We start from the raw sequence: 22438 nt of genomic DNA on the forward strand, positions 1-22438 counted from the left end.
ATCCACCTCTTTAATCTTATTGACCCTGTGCCAATTAGCTCGTGGCTCAGGTAATAATCCGGAGATTATTACCTTTTTCTTTCTTGGTTTAAATTTAGCCCCTAGATGCTCATATTCCCTCAGCAAAACTTCTGTCCTTGTTCTTGTTCTAGCTGTGTCATTAGCACCACTAATAATAATCTTTATTAGTGTCAAAAGTAGGCTTACATTAACACTGAAATGAAGTTACTGAGAAAATCCCTTTACCCTCTCACTCCAAGTTTCTCTGCAGTCCAGATATGGTATCCTAAACCTGAGCACCATATAGGCAACATAACCCATGGGACTCTTGATCTTGGTCACGGAGAACAGTGTCTATTACCCTACCTATACTATTCCCAATTACTACTATATTTCTCTATTCTTCCACGCTTAAATGGCTCCCTATACCATGGTGCAGTGGTCAGTTTGCTCATCCTTCCTGCAGTCCCCATTCCGTCCACACGGAGCAAGAATTTCAAACCTGTTGGACAAGGACAAGGGCTGAGGCTCCTGCAGCACTATCTCCTGGATCCCTCTACCTGCCTCACTCGCAGCCACACCCTCCTATCACTAACGACTGGTAGTTAGTCTAAGGAGTGTGATTCTCTCATGAAACACAGTATCCAGGTAATTTCCCCATCGCTGATGTGTCCGAAGTTCAGACTGCAGCACATCAACTCTGAGACAGAGTTCCACAAGCAGCCAACATTTACTAAAGATGAGTTCACGAGGAATGACAATGGGGCTCACCAGTTCCCACATCATGCAGGTACAGCATGTCGCTTGGCCCTGCATCTCTATTTTAGTTAATTTGATTTTAATTTGTTTTTAAATTTAAATTTCCAGCTGATTTTTAGTCATTCTCGTTTGTAAAAGATTTATTTTTTAAAAATAATTTTACTAGGGTATTTGCAAGTTTTTATAATAATAACAATAACAGTAACATAAACATGGTACAATAAACATTTCCACTCCCATCACAATCCTCACACAGTTTGTAAAATATTTCTCTATGTTACCTTTAATCGGAAAGCAAATAATAAGTAATGTAAATTAGCAGTTACTTGCCAGCCAATGAGCATACCGTTTTCCTATGACGTCACTCTTGTTTCCTCTGTCCCTACTGTTCTCTCCGTGCTCTTTACTGAAGTTTCGCCTCTCTCTCTGCGTTTTACTGAGTACTCGCCTCCTTCTCTGTTCTCTTTATTAAAGTTTTGCCTCTCTCTGTGCTCTTTACTGAAGTTTTGCCTCTCTCTCTGTGATTTTTACTGAAGTTCTGTCTCTCTCGCCGCATTCTTTACTGACATTTTGTCTCTCTATCTCTCTGCGTCTTTTTGAGGTTTTGCCTCTCTCTCCGTGCTCTTTACTGAAGTTTTGCCTCTCCTTCAGTGCTCTTTACTGAAGTTTTGCCTATCTCCGTGCTCTTTAATGAAGTTTTGCCCCTCTCTCGACACTCTTTACTGAAGTTTTGCCTCTCTCTCTGCACTCTTTACTGAAGTTTTACCTCTCTTCACACTCTTTACAAACGTTTTGCCTCTCTCTCCGCGCTCTTTATTGAAGTTTTGCCTCTCTGTGCTCTTTACTGAAGTTTTGTATCTCTGTCTCTCTGTGTTCTTTACTCAAGTTTTGCCTCCCTCTCTCTGCGTGCTTTACTGATGTTTCGTCTCTCGCTCTGCATTCTTTACTGACATTTTGTCTCTCTATCTCTGTGCATCTTTAGAGGTTTTGCCTCTCTCTCCATCCTCTTTACTGAAGTTTTGCCTCTCCCTCTGTGCTCTTTACTGAATTTTTGCCCCTCTCTCCACGCTCTTTACTGAAGTTTTGCCTCTGTCTCTCCACGCTCTTTACTGAAGTTTTGCCTCTCTCTCCGCACTCTTTATTAAAGTTTTGCCTCTCTCTGCACATTTTATTGAAGTTTTGCCATACTCTCTCTGTGCTCTTTATTGAAGTTTTGCCTCCCTCGCCGCACTCTATTGAAGTTTTGCCTCGCTCTCTGTGCTCTTTACTGAAGTTTTGTATCTCTGTCTCTCCGTGCTCTTTACTGAAGTTTTGCCTCCCTTTCGCTGCACTCTTCACTCAAGTTCTGTATCTCTCTGTGCTCTCTTTACTGAAGTTTTGTCTCTCTCTCTGTGCGCTCTTTATTGAAGTTTTGCCTCTCTCTGTGCTCTTCACTGAAGTTTTGCCCCTTTCTCCACGCTCTTTAAAGATTAATTGTTAGTTAAGCTCCATTTAAAACTTAGAGTAGAATCTTCTGTTCCAGTGCAAATATTATCATTCTATTTCTCATCTTTAAGATTTTATGTTTAAGTCATCAACCAACAGAACCTGGGTTGAGAATAGTTTCATAAAGCACATATATAAGAGTCAGTTTGGGCAGCAGATATAATTAAATCACAGGTCAGTATGATATTCCAGTCCGCTGCCCAGACTGATATTTTGTTATCCCAGATATCTTGTGTGCTAACTTTTCTTGTTTACGATTATTTTGCTTGGTAGTTCAATTGGTCTTCTACACAACTCTTCCCTGAATACCCAGGACTTCATGATTTTGCTCAATCTTACTTTCTGGGAAAAGCCATCCACCCATTGCTTTTGACAGGGAAATCAGAAACTGATTTCAGGCACTGGCCTGCCTTATTCTGATTGTCTAGAGTGCCGTTACCTTTTTGATACTTTCTCACAGAAACCGATCCCTTTTGGAACCAAGTTACCAACATAACGGAACCTAAACATTGTTGCATCTCATCAGGTCCTGGGATTCAATTTGAGATGGATAGAACCATATACATTTGGGGCTCAATTTTCACTCCCAGTTCTTCGGGAACACAGAGTTGGGGCAATCCTGATTCCACAAACTCGACCTGAGAAAAATTGCCCTGGATGCTTGGATCCTTGTGCTGGGGCAGGAGAGTGGATTTGGGAGGGGGTAAAAATGGAAGTCATGGTCGCTGCCCGCAGAAAGTGTTCTGAGGCTGCTGGGTGTGGAGGCAGGCTGGGTGACCTTGGTGCTTCGGCACTTTGTCGAAACTATGAAAATGAGAATGAAAAACAGCCCCCCAACCCCCATGCTTACCCATGCCAACTCATACCCCCACCACCCCTCATTCTCTCCCTGCCAACACATGCCCTAATTGCCACACAACCATGGAATTGCTACAGTGCAGAGGGAGACCATTCGGCCCACCAAGCCTGTACCAACCCTCTGAAAGAATACCGGTAGGCCCACTCCCCCACCCTATCCCTGTAACCCCACCTAAACTTCATATCTTTGGACTGCCCTTCATAGCTTCCATAACAACCTGTGGCCCTCATACCTTCCATGCCAACCTATACCCTACCAACTTCCAATATACCCTATCCCTTCTATGACAGCATATGCATCCTATTCATCCCTGGGGCCTTTTATAGCCTTTATACGCCAATTTAGTGCAACCCATGCCACACCATGCCCCCACTCTCACCACCCATACACCCTTCATGCCAATTTACCCAGTATCCACCATGGGCAGACCTCTAGATCCAGGAGTTCTTAGTGTCTATTGACGAATTCACTATTTTAAAAAAAAAACACTTGCCTTGATAAAACCCAATCACTACATTTACCTTCCTTTCATCACTTATAAAAACATGGGCCTGAATTGCATACTCCCCTGCTGGTGGATTTTTAGGTCTGGGAGCATGAAATGGAAGGAATAGGATTTCCTCTGGGTTCCTGCCCACCCTGACCTCACAACAGTTTTACACTGGGTCGGGCTAGGCCTCAGGTGGGACACTTGCCCTTTCGCCAATTGAGGCCCTTAAATGGCCAATTATTTGCCGCTTGAGGGCTGTTTCCCATTTGTAGCTATGGTAATTGGATTTTTAATGTTTGGCCAACAATTGGCTCATGGTTCATTGAAGTCACAGGTTTAGCATAATCATCTAACAAGTGGCTAGTGACCATACTTGCCACAGAGAAACCCTACTTTGCAAAAGTGACAATCAGATTATCTTAGGGTATTTCTGATTTAAATAAAATAAACAAATTTATACTAACCTTTTTTAAATTTTAAATCACTTATACATTATAGCATAGATTGGATTTACCATGACTTTTTTCAATAAACGAACAATATTGAAGCGAACATCAAATGACCATTTCCATCCGCCTTACCGCAACCTATGGGGTCTCAATCCTTCTTTACCATATGCTTCTGTTGATTAGGAATCAATATAAGTAAAATAAATAAATAACCTTTATTGTCTCAAGTAGGCTTTCATTAACACTGCAACGAAGTTACTGTGAAAAGCCCCAAGTCGCCACATTCGGGTACACAGAGGGAGAATTCAGAATTCTCAGCTGGTACGGCAATTGAACCCATGCTGCTGGCCTTCTTCTGCATCATAAACCAGCTGTCTAGCCCACTGAGTTAAACCAATATTTGTACATTTCCATACTATATGCATTATATAACCAATATCTGCCATGTTTTGGGATCATTTATATTAGTAGGCCTGAGGAACATGATCATCTGGTTACACATTTTGGCTGATAAATTTTCTTTTGGGTAGTTATATAAATTTTGCTCACGTTTTTCCCCTTAGAAAATACTTACTGAAACACATGTTGTAAATGTTTCTGAGTTTCAGTATTAACTGTTTTAGCTGTTGGCAGCTCAATTTAATTAAAAGTCTTTCTTGGATAAGTAAGGCTAGCTTATTCACACCTGCCAATGTGGTCCTTATCTTGTGTCCAGTGCTTTTGTTTGGACCTCTTCCACCCCATTCTTTAAGTTCAAACAATTTTGCTGATTATACCCAGTGTTGAATACAGTATAAAAGTTGACACGTCTCATTGGGTATTTCCTTGGAAAGAGTCAGACACATGCATTTGGCATATATAGGGCAATGGCAGCACGGTGACACCATGGTTAGCACTTCTGCCTCACAGTTTGAGGGACCCGGGTTCAATTCCGGCCTTGGGTGATTGTATGGAGTTTGCGTGGGTTTCCTCCGGGTGCTTCGGTTTCCTCCCACAGTCCAAAGATGTTAGGTAGATTGGCCATGCTAAATTGTCCCAGTATGTGTAGGTTAGGTGGGGTTACGGGGATAGGGGCAGGGAGTGGGCCTAGGTACGGTGCTCTTTCAGGGGGTCGGTGCATACTCAATTGTCTGAATGCCCCCCCTTCTGCGCTGTAGGGACTCTATGATTAAGGTAAAAATATATATATATCTTCAAGGTATGCTTACATTAATGTGATAAAAGCACAAGACAACATTTCAAACATCCATCAGCATTATTGATCAGATCTCATCTCTAAACCAGCTTAACAGTTTTGAAAGAATAATCTGTTGTGAGTTCATGCTTAATAGGAAATAAGGTGACACCGTCAAAATTAATTAATAAAAGGTTCATACTGGTAGAAGTCAAAGAGAGCCTTTTAGCCATAATTGTGGATGGATCTGAATCCAGGTGCAAGAGATGGAAGACCAGTGTCTGATTCATTGCACCAAATGCAGTTAAATTCTGATATTGAAAATGTCTTTGCTATTTATACTTGACTCAATATTCCTTTAATGTCACATTAAACCAGTGATTTATAAATGATTGTAATACAGCCCATTTAATTAATCATTCTGTCATTTAAACAATACAATATATTTGATTTGATTGTAATGGGAAACAACTTTCAAACTGTGTTACTGGTAATATGTAGCAGATGTTTATGGCCCTGAAAAGACAAAACTGCACTCTGAACATGCAGTCTTACTGGAAGAGGAGAACCATAATTAAATGAGGATGACTGTCCTTGCCCAATTTGAGGTGCTGTTGTTTTGCCAATGGCTGGGCAGCACGGTAGCATTGTGGATAGCACAATCGCTTCACAGCTCCAGGGTCCCAGATTCGATTCCGGCTTGGGTCACTGTCTGTGCGGAGTCTGCACATCCTCCCCGTGTGTGCGTGGGTTTCCTCCGGATGCTCCGGTTTCCTCCCACAGTCCAAAGATGTGCAGGTTAGGTGGATTGGCCATGATAAATTGCCCTTAGTGTCCAAAATTGCCCTTAGTGTTGGGTGGGGTTACTGGGTTATGGGGATAGGGTGGAGGTGTTGACCTTGAGTAGGGTGCTCTTTCCAAGAGCTGGTGCAGACTCGATGGGCTGAATGGCCTCCTTCTGCACTGTAAATTCTATGCAATTCTAAAAGCCATTGAGCTGGTTGACCTGAATACCTGATCCTGCAACTTGCCCTCCTGTTATTTGAGATTCCAAAATGGGTACTGTTTGATTTCAGAGCGCAAGGTTGCACATTGAAGATTGAATAATTGTAAAATAAAATGCTGTTTCAACTGTATAATCTTCTTCTATTTGCATTTTCTACTTAACAGTAGAGGAAGATCAAATTTCAGTGAGGGGAATTTCATATCTAATTTATCCTTTAATATATTTATTCCATCCTCACATGTCAGTTAGTGGTATACATCCTCACAGGCTGTTAAGACAAACACAGTTTGTGTTAATCTTTATGATATTGTAATGAGAAACAACTTTAAAAACTATATCATTTAAGAAGCGTTATTACTTTAATGAATAGATGCCAACTTTATGGATGACTTTGATTATGATCTTGATTTGATTGTACTTGAGATTTAGTTCGGTCAGCTGTACATTCAATACTACTCTCAATGCATCTCTTAAATACGAATGCTTGAAAATAGTGAGATTAACTGTTCCTGGTGAAACTGGTGCTGTATACTAGCCTCCGTGCTAAATGATTGTGATCAGTAATCATGGATGACCTTTTATATAACTTTAATTATGCACAAGTGGCAGGTTCAAATTAGATATGGTTTACGCAACCTGGCAGTGATATCAAGGGTTTGCACTTTATTCAGTTTGCTAAAAGAGAAAACTCATGATCAAGCGACAGATGGTAGATGCAAATAAAGCTTTAAAAGGAATATGTGAAATCTGGAGTAAGGCTTCACATGGTCACAGGAAGGTCAGTATTTAACAAAAGTGTTATACTCACTCATGAAGACAGGACTGAATTTTGACTCGCTTTCATTGAAGTTGAAGACCATCCTCAGTTTTTGAAAGCTCACAGCAAGCTGGACCAAATGGCCTCCTCCTGATCCTTGCTGGTCGAAATTTGGCCCCAATAATGGCCTCATTGTGCTTTAGCGAGAGCGCGGCGAGGCTGTTAAATCACCGGAGAGGCCAAAATCGACAACCGCAGCAGGCGCCGATCTGTTTTCTATCTAACCGGCACGCTCCCGTTGGTGTAATCAGGATCCCGCCGTAGCATAGCAAGAAACCAAAAATCACCACTTAAGCCAAATCTCCATAAAATTAACGGGAGCGAACCCCATCTAACGGTCCCCATGTGACCTAACAGCCTCCCGAGCAAGTGGGCACATGGGTGCCAATTAGTACTCCTTTGTAAAAATGTAAAGCTGGCAGAAGGGCTGCTGCGGGGACCCAAAGAGGTGAGTAACCATCTTCGCTCACAGGCAAAGAGCCCGGGAGCAGTGGGGTTGCTACTCCAGAGCTAGGTGGTGGGTAGGGGAGCTACCGGGTGGGCCGCCATTGCAGGGGGGAGGGTGGGAGTTGTGGAGCAGGGATTTCTGGGCTAGGTCCTCCATGACTGGGGAGAAGATGTATGGGATTGGTGCTCGGTCCGCATTGCGGAAGGAAGTGCCACAGGCATCACATTGGTCGAGGTCAACAGATTTTAATGATGTAGATATGTGCCCCTGACTGGCCCACTCTCCCGATTGGTGCCACCCCACTCTCCCCACCCTTTCCCCCTTACCCCCTATTCCCCCCCCCCTCAGTGATCCTCAATGTACTTTCATGCTCTACCACTACGTCTAGGTGTATCCCCCGCATGCGCATCAGAGGTGGAGACAGCCTGCAGCTTACTACATCCCGTGGCCTTTGATGATTCCTGCTCGCTATCATACTTAGAAAGTTTTGGTTAAATTGCACCTTTGAAAATGTGAAAAGTTTTAAAGAAGGTCCTATAGTGAGACTAGCTAGGGAAGTAAATTAGTGCAGTTAGTAAACCAATTCAGATCAGTTTCAGGCTGAGGCAGTTAAAAACAGTGTGTTCAGTGCCTTGCATGGAGTGCCTTTTTGCTCTGCATGCTGAGAGAATGCTTTTACAGATTAGAAAGACTAAAAACAGCTGGAAATTTTTATTTAACAAAATAACTAAAATCTAATTCAATAAAATAGAAATGCATGGCCAGGCAACATGTTATACCTGCATGATGTGGGAACTGGTAGACCTCATTGTGGTCCCTAGTGAACCCATCTATGTTGATTGCTTGAGGAACTTTGGCTCAGAGTTGATGAGCTGGTGTCTGAGCTTCAGATGCTGCAAAACATCACGGAGGGGGAGAGTTACGTGGACACTGCGTTTCAGGAAGCAGTTACACACCTTAGATTAACTCCCTTGAATTCGGCCAGTGATACAGGTGGGTTTGGCTGCGACTGAGGCAGTTAGAGGAATCCATAAGGTAGGGTTGCAGGAACCTCAGCCCTTGTTCCTGTCCAACAGGTTGATATTCTTGCTCCTTGTGTGGACAGGAACAGGGACTGCAGTGAGGACGATCAAACTGACCACAGCACCGTGATAGAGGAAGCTGTTGTAATCAGCATTGATCTTACAAGATAGGGATGATTAACTACCCTGTGGATCTTGCAGAGTAAGAGTTCCCCTGATAATTGGCTTGCATAAATAGAGTCGGCCAGTAAAGCACTGACTAGAGAAGACCCAATTGGGATACATAATTTGTTGTAAAAATAAGTACGTTTTTGTTTCAACCAAGGGCAGCACAGCGGCGCAGTGGTTAGCACTGCTGCCTCTCATTGCCGAGGACCCAGGTTTGATCCCGGCCCCAGGTCACTGTCCGTGTGGAGTTTGCACATTCTTCCCGTGTCTACGTGGGTCTCGCCCCCACAACCCAAAGATGTGCAGGGTAGGTGAATTGGTCATGCTAAATTATTGTTGGAAAAAATATTGGGTACTCTAAATTTTAACAAAAGCTTTTGTTTCATTCAAACTCGGTGTTCATTGCTCTTACAAAAGGAGCCATTCAAGTGGAGAGAAAATAAATATAGTCGTAATTGGGGATAGTATAGTTAGGGGAAGAGACACTGTTCTCTGTGACTAGGATCGAGAATCCCGAAGATTGTGTTGCCTGCCTGGTGATCGGGTTCGGAATATCTCATCTGTGCTGCAGAGGAACTCGGAGTAGGAGAGTAAAGATGTCATGGTCCACATAGGTACCAACGACACAGGTAGAACAAGAATAGAGGTTCTGCTGAAGGAATATGAGCTTTTAGGGGCTAAATTAAAAAGAAGAACCAAAGAGGTGATATCTCTGGATTACTATCTGGGCCACGAGGTAATTAGCACAGGGTCAATAAAGAGGTCAATGCGTGGCTCAAAGAGTGGCGTGGGAGAAATGGGTTTGAATTCATGGGACATTGGCACCAGTATTGGGGTAGGAGGGACCTGTTCCAATGGGACGGTCTTCACTTGAAGCATGCTGGGACCAGAGTCCTGGCCAATCGCATAGGACTTCAAATTAAATAGTTGAGGGGTGGGGGGGGGGGTTCAATTGCATGGAAAATTGGAAATCACAGTTATAAGAGAAGGTGAGAGTACAGGTTAATGATGAGGACTTTAAACTAGTTAAAGGGTCCGAGGACTCACCAGAGGTCAGTAAAGTTTCCAGAACAAGTAATAGAATGGAGAGTATGCAAAGCGGCATGAATCTAACTTCAGGTACAGCAGATAAGGGGACATCTATGAGAAGGAGGGAGGTCAGTGCAGGACTGAGGGTGTTGTACCTAAATGTGCGCAGTATACAAAACAAGGTAAATGAGCCTATAGTTCACATTGAAATTGGCCGGTACAATGTTGTGGGCAGCACAGAGATGTGGCTGCAAGGGGATCAGGGCTGGGAAATAAATATCCAAGGATATATGTCTATCGAAAGGACAGGCAGATGGGCAGAGAGGGCGAGATTGCCTTGTTAGTAAGAAATTATGTTGAATTGATAGCAGGAAGTGATACAGGGTCAGAAGGTGTAGAATCTGTATAGGTAAAGTTATAAATCGCAAAGGAAAAAAGATTCTGATGGGAGTTATGTACAGGGCCCTTGCAGTAGTCAGGATGTGCGGCAGAAAATGAATCAGGAGATAGCATATAAGAAAGGCAATATTACAATAATCATGGGGGACTTCAATATTCAGGTAGACTGAGAAAATCAAGTTGGTAACAGATTGCAAGAAAAGGAATTTATAGAATGTCTACAAAATGTTTTTTTGGAGCAGCTTACGACAGAGCCCACTAGGTAACAGGCAATTTTGGAGTGAATCTACACTATGTTGGTTGTTAAATTAATGCGCTCTCCAGCACTGGCAAAGTGGGTATCAGCTGCTAAACTGGTCAATGGCGTTTAATTGGAGGGAGAGCAGGATTCCTGTTCTATCCTCAGTCTATTCTGCTCCTTATTGCCAGGTGAGGCACCTCGAACGTAACATAGTATATACCATATATTCATTTACACTTATTTAGAGATGGTAAACCCACCCATTACAACATTCAATTTGCACGAAAGAGTGAGGAAGAAAACCCTCCGATTATTCTAATGTATAATTTAATTCCCAGCGGAAGGAAAGGATATCTGTTTTTATCCAGGTATTGTTCAGAATTGAATTTTGCACTATAATATATTGAGAGGAAAAACAAATTGAGAATACATAGTATTTGTACATGTTTCTCTATCAACTTCAATGTTAGTGTTACAGTTAATTATTCACAGACATGCAAACAATGTGGTTCTGTTCCAGGTGTCATTCTGTGACAGAGTATTGGAAAAAACTGCATTAATTGTGTAAATTTGTAATACTACCTGAATTTGAAAAGGCAATTCTGAGGTGTCATGGTATAAAACTAAAAACTAATGGAGAAGCCATTAAAATTCCACGCATTTCTGCATAACACAGCACTTTCAGAACTAATGAATATCCGAGCAAGCACTGAAATGGAATAGTGCAGTTTGTTAACGGTTTCAAGGATTTGTAAAACTGATTTTCCTGCCCCATTTTGTCAGACGGTCCAGCCAATGGCCCATTGTCTTTCAAAGAACAAAGAATATTACAATGTTGAGATTCCGGCGTTGGACTGGGGTTGGGCACATTAAGAAGTCTTACAACACGAGGTTAAAGTCCCATAGATTTGTTTGGAGTCACTCGCTTTCAGAGACTCACCTGATGAAGGAGCTGTGCTCTGCAAGCTAGTGATTGAAAACAAACATGTTAGGGGTATTACGGGATTTATGTGGGCGCGTGGGACTCCGAGGCTGAGAGGGGTGTTTTTGGGGCGGGGCGGGGGGGGTGGCTGGCACTGCCCAACCTCTGTGGTTACTACTGGGCTGCCAACACAGCGATGGTGCGTAAGTGGTAATGGATGGCGCAGGGGCAGCATGGAAGAGGATGGAGATGGCATCCTGCGTGGACGCGAGCCTGGAGGCGCTGGTAACAGCGCCGTTGCCGCTCCCCCCAACGAGGTTTACCACGAGCCCGGTGGTGGCGGCTACCCTCAAAGTTTGGGGGAAATGGAGACGGCATAGCAGGGAGGTGGGGGGGCTCGATGGAGTCCCTGATATGGGGGGAACCACCGGTTTGTTCCAGGGAGCATCGATGGCGGGTTTCTGGGCTGGCACAGGATAGGTATTAGGAGGTTGAGGGACCTGTTTGTGGATGTGGGGTTCGCGAGCCTGGATGAGTTAGAGGGGAAGTTTGGGCTCCCCCCGGGGAATATGTTTAGGTGCATGCAGGTTGGAGGGGTTCCCTCTGCTGCCCCCATGTGGGGTACGGGACAGGGTGCTCTCCGGGGTGTGGGTTGGAGGGGGGAGGATTTCGGACGTGTACCACGTCATGCAGGAAGTGGATGAGGCCTCGGTGGAGGAGCTGAAGGGTAAATGGGAGGAGGAGCTGGGTGAGGAGATTGAGGAGGGGATGTCGGCGGATGCCCTGGAGAGAGTGAATTCCTCCTCTTCCTGTGCGAGGCTTAGCCTCATAGGGTTCAAGGTGCTGCACAGGGCCCACATGACTGGGACGAGGATGAGTAGGTTTTTCGGGGGGAAGACAGGTATGCTAGGTGCTCGGGGAGCCCAGCGAACCACGCCCATATGTTCTGGGCATGCCCAGCGCTGGGGGAGTTTTGGAAGGGGGTAGCAAGGATGGTGTCGAGTGTGGTAGGATCCAGGGTCAAGCCAAGCTGGGGACTCGCAATCTTTGGGGTTGCAATGGAGCCGGGAGTGCAGGAGGCGAAAGTGGCCGGTGTTCTGGCCTTTGCGTCCCTCGTAGTTTGTTTCGGGGGAGGGGAGAAATGTGTATATGTGTTTATTGGATATGCTGGGTGTTTATCTATCTCTCCTTTTTGTAGTTACTGGGGGGGGGGGGGGGGGGGGGGGGGGGGGGGTTGGTTTTGGGGGTTAGTGTGTTTTTTCTTTCTTTTTGTTGTTGTTAATATTGTTTTCTTGTTGTTTTTTCTGTTTTGGATATGTTTTTGAAAATCTCAATAAAAACTATTTAAAAAAAAAAGAAAACAAACATTTTGGATTTTAACCTGGTGTTGTAAGACATCTTAAAGAAAATTACAGCACAGGAACCGGCCCTTTGGCCTCCAAACCTGCACCGGCCATGCTGCCCATCTGAACTAAACCCCCTAACCTTCCGAGGACCACTCCCTCTATTTCTATCCTATTCATGTATTTGTCAAGACTCCCCTTAAAAGTCAGTATCGTATCTGATTCCCCTGGCAGCGAGTTCCAGGCGCCCACCACACTCTGTATAATAAAACTTGCCTCGTACATCTCTTTTAGACTTTGCCCTTCGAACCTAAAGCCCATGCCCCCTAGTAATTGACTCTTCCATCCTGGTAAAAAAGCATGCCGTATGCCTTCTTGATTACCTTCTCTACCTGCGTTGCCACTTCCAGTGACCTGTGTATCTGTACACCCAGATCACTCTGCCTATCAATACTCTTAAGCGTTCTGCCCTTTACTGTATAGTCCCCATCTGTATTAGACCTTCCAAAATTCATTACCTAATTTTTGCTTGGATTAAACTCCATCTGCCGCCTATGGACCCAAGTTTCCAACCGATGTAAATCCTGCTGTATCCTCTGACGGTCCTCATCGCTATCCGCAATTCCACCAACCTTTGGGTCGTCCGCAAACTTACTAATCAAACCAGTTACATTTTCCTCCAAATTATATATTACAAACAGCAAAGGTGTCAGCACTGATCCCTGAGGAATGCCACAAGTCACAGCCCTCCGTTCAGAAACTTACCCTTCCACTGCTACCTTCTGTCTTCTATGACCGAGCCAGTTCTGTATCCATCTTGCCAACTCATCTCTGATCCTGTGCGACTTCACCTTCTGCACCAGTCTGCCATGAGGGACCTTGTCAAAGTCCTGGAAGACTATATCCACTGCCCTACTCTCATCAAACATCTTCGTCACTTGCTCGAAAAGCTCAATTAAGTTAGTGAGATACAACCTCCCCTTCGCAAAATCATGTTGCATCTCGCTAATATGTCCACTTATTTCCAAGTGGGAGTAAATCCTGTCTCGAAGAATCCTCTCCAATAATTTCCCTACCACTGACATAAGCTCACCAGCCTGTAATTACCTGGACTATCCTTGCTACCCTTCTTAAACAAAGAAACAACATTATCTATTCTCCAATCCTTTGGGACCTCCCCTGTAGCCAGTGAGGATACAAAGACTTCTCTCAAGGTCCCAGCAATTTCCTTCCTTGCCTGTCTCAGTATTCTGGGGAATATCCTATCAGGCCCTGGGGACATGTCTACCTTAATGTTTTTCAAGACCCCCAAATACCTCCTCCTTTTTGATCTCATCATGACCCAAACTATCTATACACCCTTCCCCAGACTCATCATCCACCAAGTCCTTCTCTTTGGTGAATACTGATGCAAAGTACTCATTTAATACCTTGCCCATTTCCTCTGGCTCCACGTATAGATTCCCTTCCCTATTCTTGAGTGGACCAACTCTTTCCCTGGCTCTTTATATATGAAAAAGGTTTGGGATTTTCCTTAATCCAGCTGGCCATGACTTTTCGTGACCCCTTTTAGCCCTCCTGACTCCTTGCTTAAGTTTCTTTCTAAGTTCCTTGTATTCCACACTTGCTTTGTGTGTTCCTAGCCTCCTAGCCTTGACAAATACTTTCTTTTTCTTTTTGACTAGGCTCACAATATCTTTCATTATCCAAGGTTCCCGAAACTTGCCATACTTATCCTTCTCCCTTACAGGATTGTGCCGGACCTGAATTCCTATCAACTTACACATGAAAGCCTCCCGCATACCAGATGTTGATTTGCCCTCAAACATCTGCCCCCAATGTACATTTTTCAGTTCCTGTCTAATATTGTTATAATTAGCCTTCTCCCAATTTAGCACCTTCACCTGAGCACTACACTTGCCTTATTCCATCAGTACCTTAAAGCTTACTGAATTGTGGCCACTGTTCCTGAACTGCTCCCCTATTGAAATGTCGACCATCTGGCCGGGCTCATCCCCCAGTACCAGGTCCAGTACAGCCCCTTCCCTAATTGGACTATCTACATACTGTTTCAAAAAGCCCTCCTGGATGTTCCTTATCAACTCTGCCCCATCCATGCCCTTAGCTCTAAGTGAGTCCCAGTCAATATAGGGGAAGTTAATATCACGCACCACGGCAACCTTGTTACTTTTACACCTTGCCAAAATCTGTCTACATATCATTTCCTCTATCTACCACTGGCTATTGGAAGGCCTATAGTAAACGCCCAACATTGTGACTACACCCTTCCTATTCCTGAGCTCTACCCATATTGCCTTGCTGTATGAGCCTTCCGAGGTGTCCTCCTGCAGCACAGCTGTGATATTCTCCATAACCAGATATCCAACTCCCCCACCCCTGTTACATCCCCCTCTATCCCGCCTGAAACATCTGTATCCTGGGACATTAAGCTGCCAATCCTCTCCTTCCCTTAACCAAGTCTCTGTAATGACGACAACATCATAGTTCCAAGTACTAATACAAGCTCTAAGTTCATCTACTTCACGTTTTGGCGGGGCTGCATGATCCCAGCAGGGCTGGAAAATCCTGTCTATGGTCTCCCTAGAGCAAAACGGAGTGTCTAGCTGTTTGTGTCTGAGTTATGAAGGAAACAGTGACTGATTTGATCATTTTTATCAAATATGTAGAGTAATCTTATATCCTCAAGACATTTGCACTTTGTGGGTTTTCTTTTATAAAAGGGTTCAAAGGGCAGCACGGTGGCCTAGTGGTTAGCACAACCGCCTCACGGCGCTGAGGTCCCAGGTTCGATCCCGGCTCTGGGTCACTGTCCGTGTGGAGTTTGCACATTCTCCCCGTGTCTGGGTGGGTTTCGCCCCCACAACCCAAAAATGTGCAGAGTAGGTGGATTGGCCATGCTAAATTGCCCCTTAATTGGAAAAAATAATTGGGTAATCTAAATTTATTTTAAAAAATAAAATAAAAGGGTTCAAAAAGAAATGTGACATTTGCTCAATTGATCTGGTTCAAACACATGGCACATAGTAAGAAAAGCAAGGCATTTTAAAGCAATTGATTTTAGACATGGACAAAACAAGATTTGCAATTTGTAGCATTTGTCTTTCACAAATAATATCTGGAACATTCATGCCAAAACACTTTCGCATTATTTGCTTAACAGAGAGATTGTATTATCATATGCCAGAGACCAATCTAATTTTTGTTTTCATATATCTTTCTGTAGATATTTCCAAACTTATCCTCTGCTCATATAAATTTATATTTCAGAATTACCATCCATAAAGATTGTGCCTGAACACGATGCCAGGCTTGTTGAATCAATCTACATGGGCACCTCTTCCATTGAAAGCTTCCTCCATCAAAGCCTGCACTAATGGTTACTCCTTCAGGGTATCTGCATGTCTCACCTACACCAACCCCGAAGCAGAGCCAGTGGACGGTGAGCAGCCAAGCAACAAATTCAAGCAGGAGGAAATCAAATCACAGATTAGACTATTTAGCACTGGGGAAAACCTGGTAAAGAGTTTTCAGGGCAGGAGTTTTCTTTATTTAAAAAAAATACTAAAAACCTCACTATTTTACATCGAGTATAACTAGTAAGATCAGTACAGTGATTTTTAATGTTGCGTAGATTGGGTGACTCAGAGATGGCAATTTTAACACTTTGGTTAAAATGCTTATTTTCTGTGTTAAATTCACTTTCAGCTGTGCCAGGTTGCCGGACTTAAATGCATCAAAAGATATTTTTTAAAGCAACATTTACTTTACATCACATTCTAAAACTTTTTGATTGCTTTCACGCATGGATATAAAAATGAGTAAACGGGAGGGGAAAAACACTTTTCAAAACTCATGCAATTTGGGGGTTCAACTTGTTTGATTGCTAATTGCATTGAAAGCGGAAGTTCTTTGTAGTTTTCTTTAGTCAGGCACATAAATATGAAGAAGGATGGTATCACTGATGAGAATTCTGCTGCCTCTGAGTTAATCGGGGCTATTTTATCTCAATTTGCAGAGTGAGTTAGGTATAACTACATTGTTTTTCACAATTACTGATCTCATCTTTTCAGAGTGAATTAGCTGGGGATATGTTTTGCTCTTGGCAGCAGGAAAATGTGTTCCCCGTTACCAGGCATCCTGGTTTTACCTCCACCAATCATAGGGATAAAGTGCTGTCGAAACAGCTGCTTATCAGAGTCAGTTAAGTATGGAATTAGGAAAACAATGAGAAATGGTGTCCCTTTGTAGCTGGAGCCACTCACAGCTGAACTACAAGGAATCAAGGTCCTGTCCTTCTTAACTTCTGCAAGAAATACCTGCTGCTGCCTTATTCTGAACTATTTTTAAAAACTTTCCTATCCTCGTCCCTGAATTGGAACAACTCTGCACCTGCATAAACTCCCATGTGGACAAGCTTAACAATTACCATATTTAAAATGGCCCATAACTTCCAATCTCTGGGGTATTATATGCAGGAGGTATGTCCGAAGATGGGCTTTGGGAATTCCCTCGTGTGGGTCCCCACGTAATGATTTCATGGCAATGGATTGGGAAGTTTAAACTTCTGTTGGGAATTACCTTACAAGTGGGAACTATCTGAAACTGATTTAAATCAGACACTTTGGACAATTCTAACTGTCTTACAATAATAGTTGCCCAGGCAAAGTTAGACAAATCACACTGACTGTGATTTAACCTGACTGCCCCGCCGCGCCCCCCCCCCCCCAACCCCGCCTCATTGATTACCCAACATCCACTGATCACCTGACCCCCCAGCCTCACTGATCACCCAACCCCACCCACTAATCACCTGACTCCCACCCGCTCAACACCCAACCCACGATCCCACTGATCATCCCACCCCACCTAATCACCCGACCCCCCACACACTTATCACCTGGGCCCAACTCTCAGAATGGAAATTTAGACCTTAATGGCCCAGATCATGTATTGTAATGTGGCCAAACAGGTAGACCGTGAGCTTGTAAATCCTTTTGGTATGCCCAATAGCAGGCAGGTATACTGGTCAGCCATAATGCAACAGCAGGCCACTGTATTACTTTGGCAAGTTTAATCAGGTTCCAACCCAATGGAGGTCCGTGGTCATCATTACCCTCTTAGGGCATGGTACATGGAGATTGCACCATGCATAATCCATTTGAATAATAAAAGCACATACATCACAATTGAAAATAATACAAGTTGAATCTGATTGGTTCAGACATATTTTGTCAACAACAGCAAACCGCAACAAAGCAGTTTGACAATGAACCTCAGGACGTGCATATTTATATCAGTTACATTTGGCTGAAAAGGACAATTGAGGCGAGGCCAAGCAGTTCCACCCCTTTATTCCTTTTTTTTTTATTCCACAAATTTTCAACGTTTTTAAAATTTGCAATAACCCAACAGAATCCCCACCCTCCTCTCTTAACAGTCAACGGTAACCAACTCCCCGAAATGTATGCTGAACAAATCCGAAAAATTATAGAACCCATCATACGCCCCTGAGAGCAAACTTCACTTTTTCCAGGGTGAAAAACTCCCACAGATTCCTCCCACCACACTGAAGCACAGGGTGAAAAAACTGACCTCCACTCCAACCAGACCCGCCTTTCTGGGGATTCCAAAATCCTCCCCCACACTCCAACCCCCCCTGCTGACAGCACCGCCCCCCCCACCCCCCCGTCTCCAACCTCCCTGCTGACAGCACCGCCTCCGGCAACGAGGAGGCAGGCACCATCAGGAATGTCAGAAAGATCTTCCTCGCAAAGTCCCACACCTGCACATACCTGAAAACTTTGCCCCGTGTCAGCCCATACTTCTCGCCAGTTCCTCAAAGCTTACAAATTGCCCTTCGAGAAACAGATCCTTCATATTCTTAATCCCCCTATCTTGCCATCCCCAAAACCTGGCATCCATTCTCCCCGGTTGAAATCACGATTCCCTCTAATTGGCATTCCCCTGATCCAGCTCCCAATCTAAACTGCCTTCAGATCTTCAACATGGCTGTCAACACTGGACTCACCGAAATACGTCCCTGGGGCCATCAGGAGAAGAGCATCAATGCTCACCCACAGAGCCCCCCACCTCCCTGTTCTATCCCCGAACCTTCTCTGCATTTGCCGCCCAATAATAATAAACCAAATTCGGCAGGCCTAGCTCCCACCCGCCTGCCTTCCCCTCTGCAGTATCACCTTTCTAATCCTAGCCACCTTCCCTGACCGAACAAACGAGGAGATCAGCCTGTCTACTCCCCCTGAAAAAAGCCTTGGGCAAAAAGACCGGCAGGCACTTAAACAAGAACAAGAATTGCGGCAAGACATCCATCTTTGCTCCCTGCACCCGGACCATCAACGACAGGGGGAGATTGTCCCATCTCAGCAAATTAGCCTTTACCCTCCGCACCGAGCAAGTGAAATTAAACTTCCAAAGCCCTGCCCAATCCTGGGCCACCTGCACCCCCAAATACCTAAAATGAGTCATTGCCAGACAAAATGGTAGCCCCCCACCCCCACTCCCTGAGTGGAGACCCCAAAGTACTCACTTTTCCCTAAATTCAATTTGTACCCTGAAAACATCCCAAATCTCTGGAGCAACCCTCGACTCCGAAATGTACAATTCATCTGCATATAAGGACAACCTATGATCCACCGCACCTCCCTCCCCTCCCCTCACTATCCCCTTCCACAACCCCGAGCTCCTCAGCACGATGGCCAAGGACTCTGTAGCCAATACAAATAGAAGGGGGGACATGGGACATCCCTGCCTCGTACCCCGGTGCAATGCAAAACACCCTGAATTTATACTATTTGTGCACACGCTCGCCATCGACGACTCATTTAACAGCTGCACCCACGCCACAAATATCGACCCAATCCCAAATTTCTCCAATACTGCCATCAAATAACTCCACTCCACCCGACTAAACGCCTTCTATGCACCCAATGCCACCACCACCTCAATCTCCTTTCCCTCTGTCAGAGAGAGCACCACATTCAACAGTCTCCTCACATTCGAGGACACATGTCTTCCCTTTACAAACCCCGTCTGATCCTCCCCAATCATCTGCGGAAGGCACGCCTCCAAACCTAATGCCATATCTTGCCGTCTACATTCAGCAGAGATAGTAGCCTATATGATCCACCGAATCCTTATCCTTCTTGACCGACACTTGTCCCATTGTTTGCGGCAAGCCACCCCTGTCCATCACGTCCTTAAACATTCCCACCATCAATGGCACCAGCCTATCCTTAAATCTTTTGTAAAATTCAGCCGTCGGGAGCCCGTCGGAACCCGCCACCTTCCCTGCCTGCATCCTCCCAATTGCCACCTTGACCTCCTCCACCCCCATTGGCTCCTCCAACCCTGCCTTCTCCGCCACCCCCAACCACGGGCTCTCAAGCTAAGCCAGAAACTCCCTCATCTCCTGCTCCCCCTCCGGTGGCTACGACCTATACATGTCCCTATGGAACTCTTCGAACAACTTTTTAATCTGTTCCGAAGCCAAACCCCCCCCCCCCACCCCAATACCACATCCATCCTCCACCCAGGACTCTTGGCTCCCCCCCTCTCCAATACCACATCACTCCTCCACCCGGAATTATGGGCTACGCCCCCCCCCCCCTCTCCAATACCACATCCATCCTCCATCCCGAATTCTGGGCCCCCCCCCCCCTCCAATACCTCATCCATCCAATGCGGAGCATGATGCAAGATCACAATTGCCAAGTACTCCAACCTCCTAACTTCGGCCAACAACACCTTTCCAACACAATAAAGAAGTCAATCCTTGAAAACACCTTGTGCAACAGGGAGAAAAACGAATAATCCCGATCCCTTGGGTGTAAAAATCTCCGCGGGTCCACCTTCCCCATAAGCCAAAGGCCTTTGCACCCCCACCCCTCCCCTGACTGGGTCACATACCTGCCCCTTAGCTGGCACCACCTTCTCCACCTGAAACCTCACCCTCTTGCCGCACTATCAAACCCCGAATGGAACATCTCACTCTTCCATCACTTCCTAAGCCTCACCTGATCCTTCACCTCAAATGGATCTGCTGCAGCATCACCACATCAGCTTTTAAACCCTTCCAGTACGTAAAAACTCTAGCCCTCTTCACCGGTACCCCTCACCCCTTCACATTCCCCGTCATCATTCTGACCAGGGGTCCCTCCCCCCCTCCTATCCGCCGTCACCATTACCCCAGACCCTGCCCATCCAGCCAGGCCCACCCCATTCTTTTGTTATCGTGATGCCCCCCACTCCCAGAATCCCCCCCATCCACTTCCTCTTGCAAACACCTCACCCAGTATCGATGCCCGTTTGCTAGTGTGGTGACTTCTGCCAGAACGCTCTCCTTCCCTCCTCCTCAGTAGGTCCCACATGTCCAAAACCTATCTCCCTTAAACCAAGAAACAAAACACAACCGCATCCATAAGGAAGAAAGAAAACCAAAACCCAGAACACATGTAAACAAACCACCCCCCCCCCCATTTAAGAGACAGAAACAAAACCCCAATCAAATAAAAAACCCTCAATAAGAAAACACAATCGCCGTCCTCACCAACCAAGTCCAAATCCCAACTCTCATCTCAGTCTCACTCCTTCAGCCTTAACGAAAGCTTCACTGGGTAGACCACTCCAAATCTCATTCCACTGCAGTACAATGCTGCCTTCACCAATCCAAAGTCCGCCCACCTTCTCGCCAACTCCGCCGTCATATCTTGGTATATGGGTATGCCAACGCATTCCCCTTCACATCTCGTCTCTTCTTCGCCCAGCTCTAAACCTTCCCCTTCATGTGATAGCTGTGGAAGCAGACTATAACCACCCGTGGTGGTTCATTCGCTTTAGGCTTCGACGTGGGCAACCAATGTGCCCTGTCCAACTTGTATTGTGAGGTTCTTCCCCCTACCCCATCAACTCAGCAAACATCTTCTCAAAGTACTCGATCAGCCTCGGGCCCCTTACCCCCTTGAGCCCTCTACCCACTTGGGCAGGCCCACGATTCTCACGTTTTGCATCCTCAACCTGTTCTGCAGGTCCTCCACCTTGGCTCTGAGCTCTTTGTTGACCTCTTCCACCCTCTGCAGCTCCTCACCCATCAAAGTCACTATATTGACTTATTGGTCACTATATTGTGACACTGCCTCCTCCACCCCCTTGAACTTCTCTCCTTGCTCCCACACCTCAACCGACATTTTTATCACTGCTGCCTTTACCGGGGCAATCGCCTTCCCCACCCATTCTTTCAGCGAAGCTATCATCTCCCTCTGATGCAACTCCATATGCTTTGCAAACAATCTTTCAAACTCCACAGCCATCACCTTGATAAGAGTTTACACCGTGAGGGGAGCTGCTCCACCCAATGACCCAGCCCCCACCACCTTTCTTCCCAAAGGACTCTCAACCGCACCTACTGGCAGACTTTCGCTCACCCCCTTCTTTCCAGCACCTTTCTTCTGGGGCTTCAACGTTCCTCGACTTCCTTATGACTCCCACACTAACTCATCCACAAACTAACCCTGAAACCGGGCATAAAAGTCCAAAAATCAGAAACAGGAACCACCTAACGTGTGACCCCCACCTATATGCCACCTTCAGAAGTTCCTACCCCTTTATTCCTATTAGACATTCAATTTCTATCATGACACAAACATTCAGATGATAAAATAATGCATTTTACAGTGCTACAAATATAGTATTCCTGTCTATTCTCAAATTTAATGTGAGGAATACCATGGGGAAGGTCTGCTAGGAATAAAATAAATGTGAGTCACCGGTCTGCAGCCTCTACGCTTCAT

At 45.2% G+C, this 22438-nt stretch overlaps 1 protein-coding gene across 8 annotated transcripts in view; it reads left to right on the forward strand.

Annotated features, from left to right (window-relative positions):
* vwa5b2 (von Willebrand factor A domain containing 5B2) overlaps positions 1 to 22438 on the forward strand; it is a 200237-nt gene that overhangs the window by 62272 nt on the left and 115527 nt on the right. For all 8 annotated transcript variants that reach the window (XM_038816219.1, XM_038816216.1, XM_038816218.1 and 5 more), the window contains one exon: positions 15900 to 16071. In XM_038816219.1, the coding sequence (XP_038672147.1) occupies positions 15933 to 16071 (139 nt within the window). In that variant the 5' untranslated portion in view covers positions 15900 to 15932. The remainder of the gene's footprint in view (positions 1 to 15899; positions 16072 to 22438) is intronic.

The sequence above is a fragment of the Scyliorhinus canicula genome, chromosome 13 (genome assembly GCF_902713615.1).
Source record: "Scyliorhinus canicula chromosome 13, sScyCan1.1, whole genome shotgun sequence".
Lineage (NCBI taxonomy): Eukaryota > Metazoa > Chordata > Chondrichthyes > Carcharhiniformes > Scyliorhinidae > Scyliorhinus > Scyliorhinus canicula.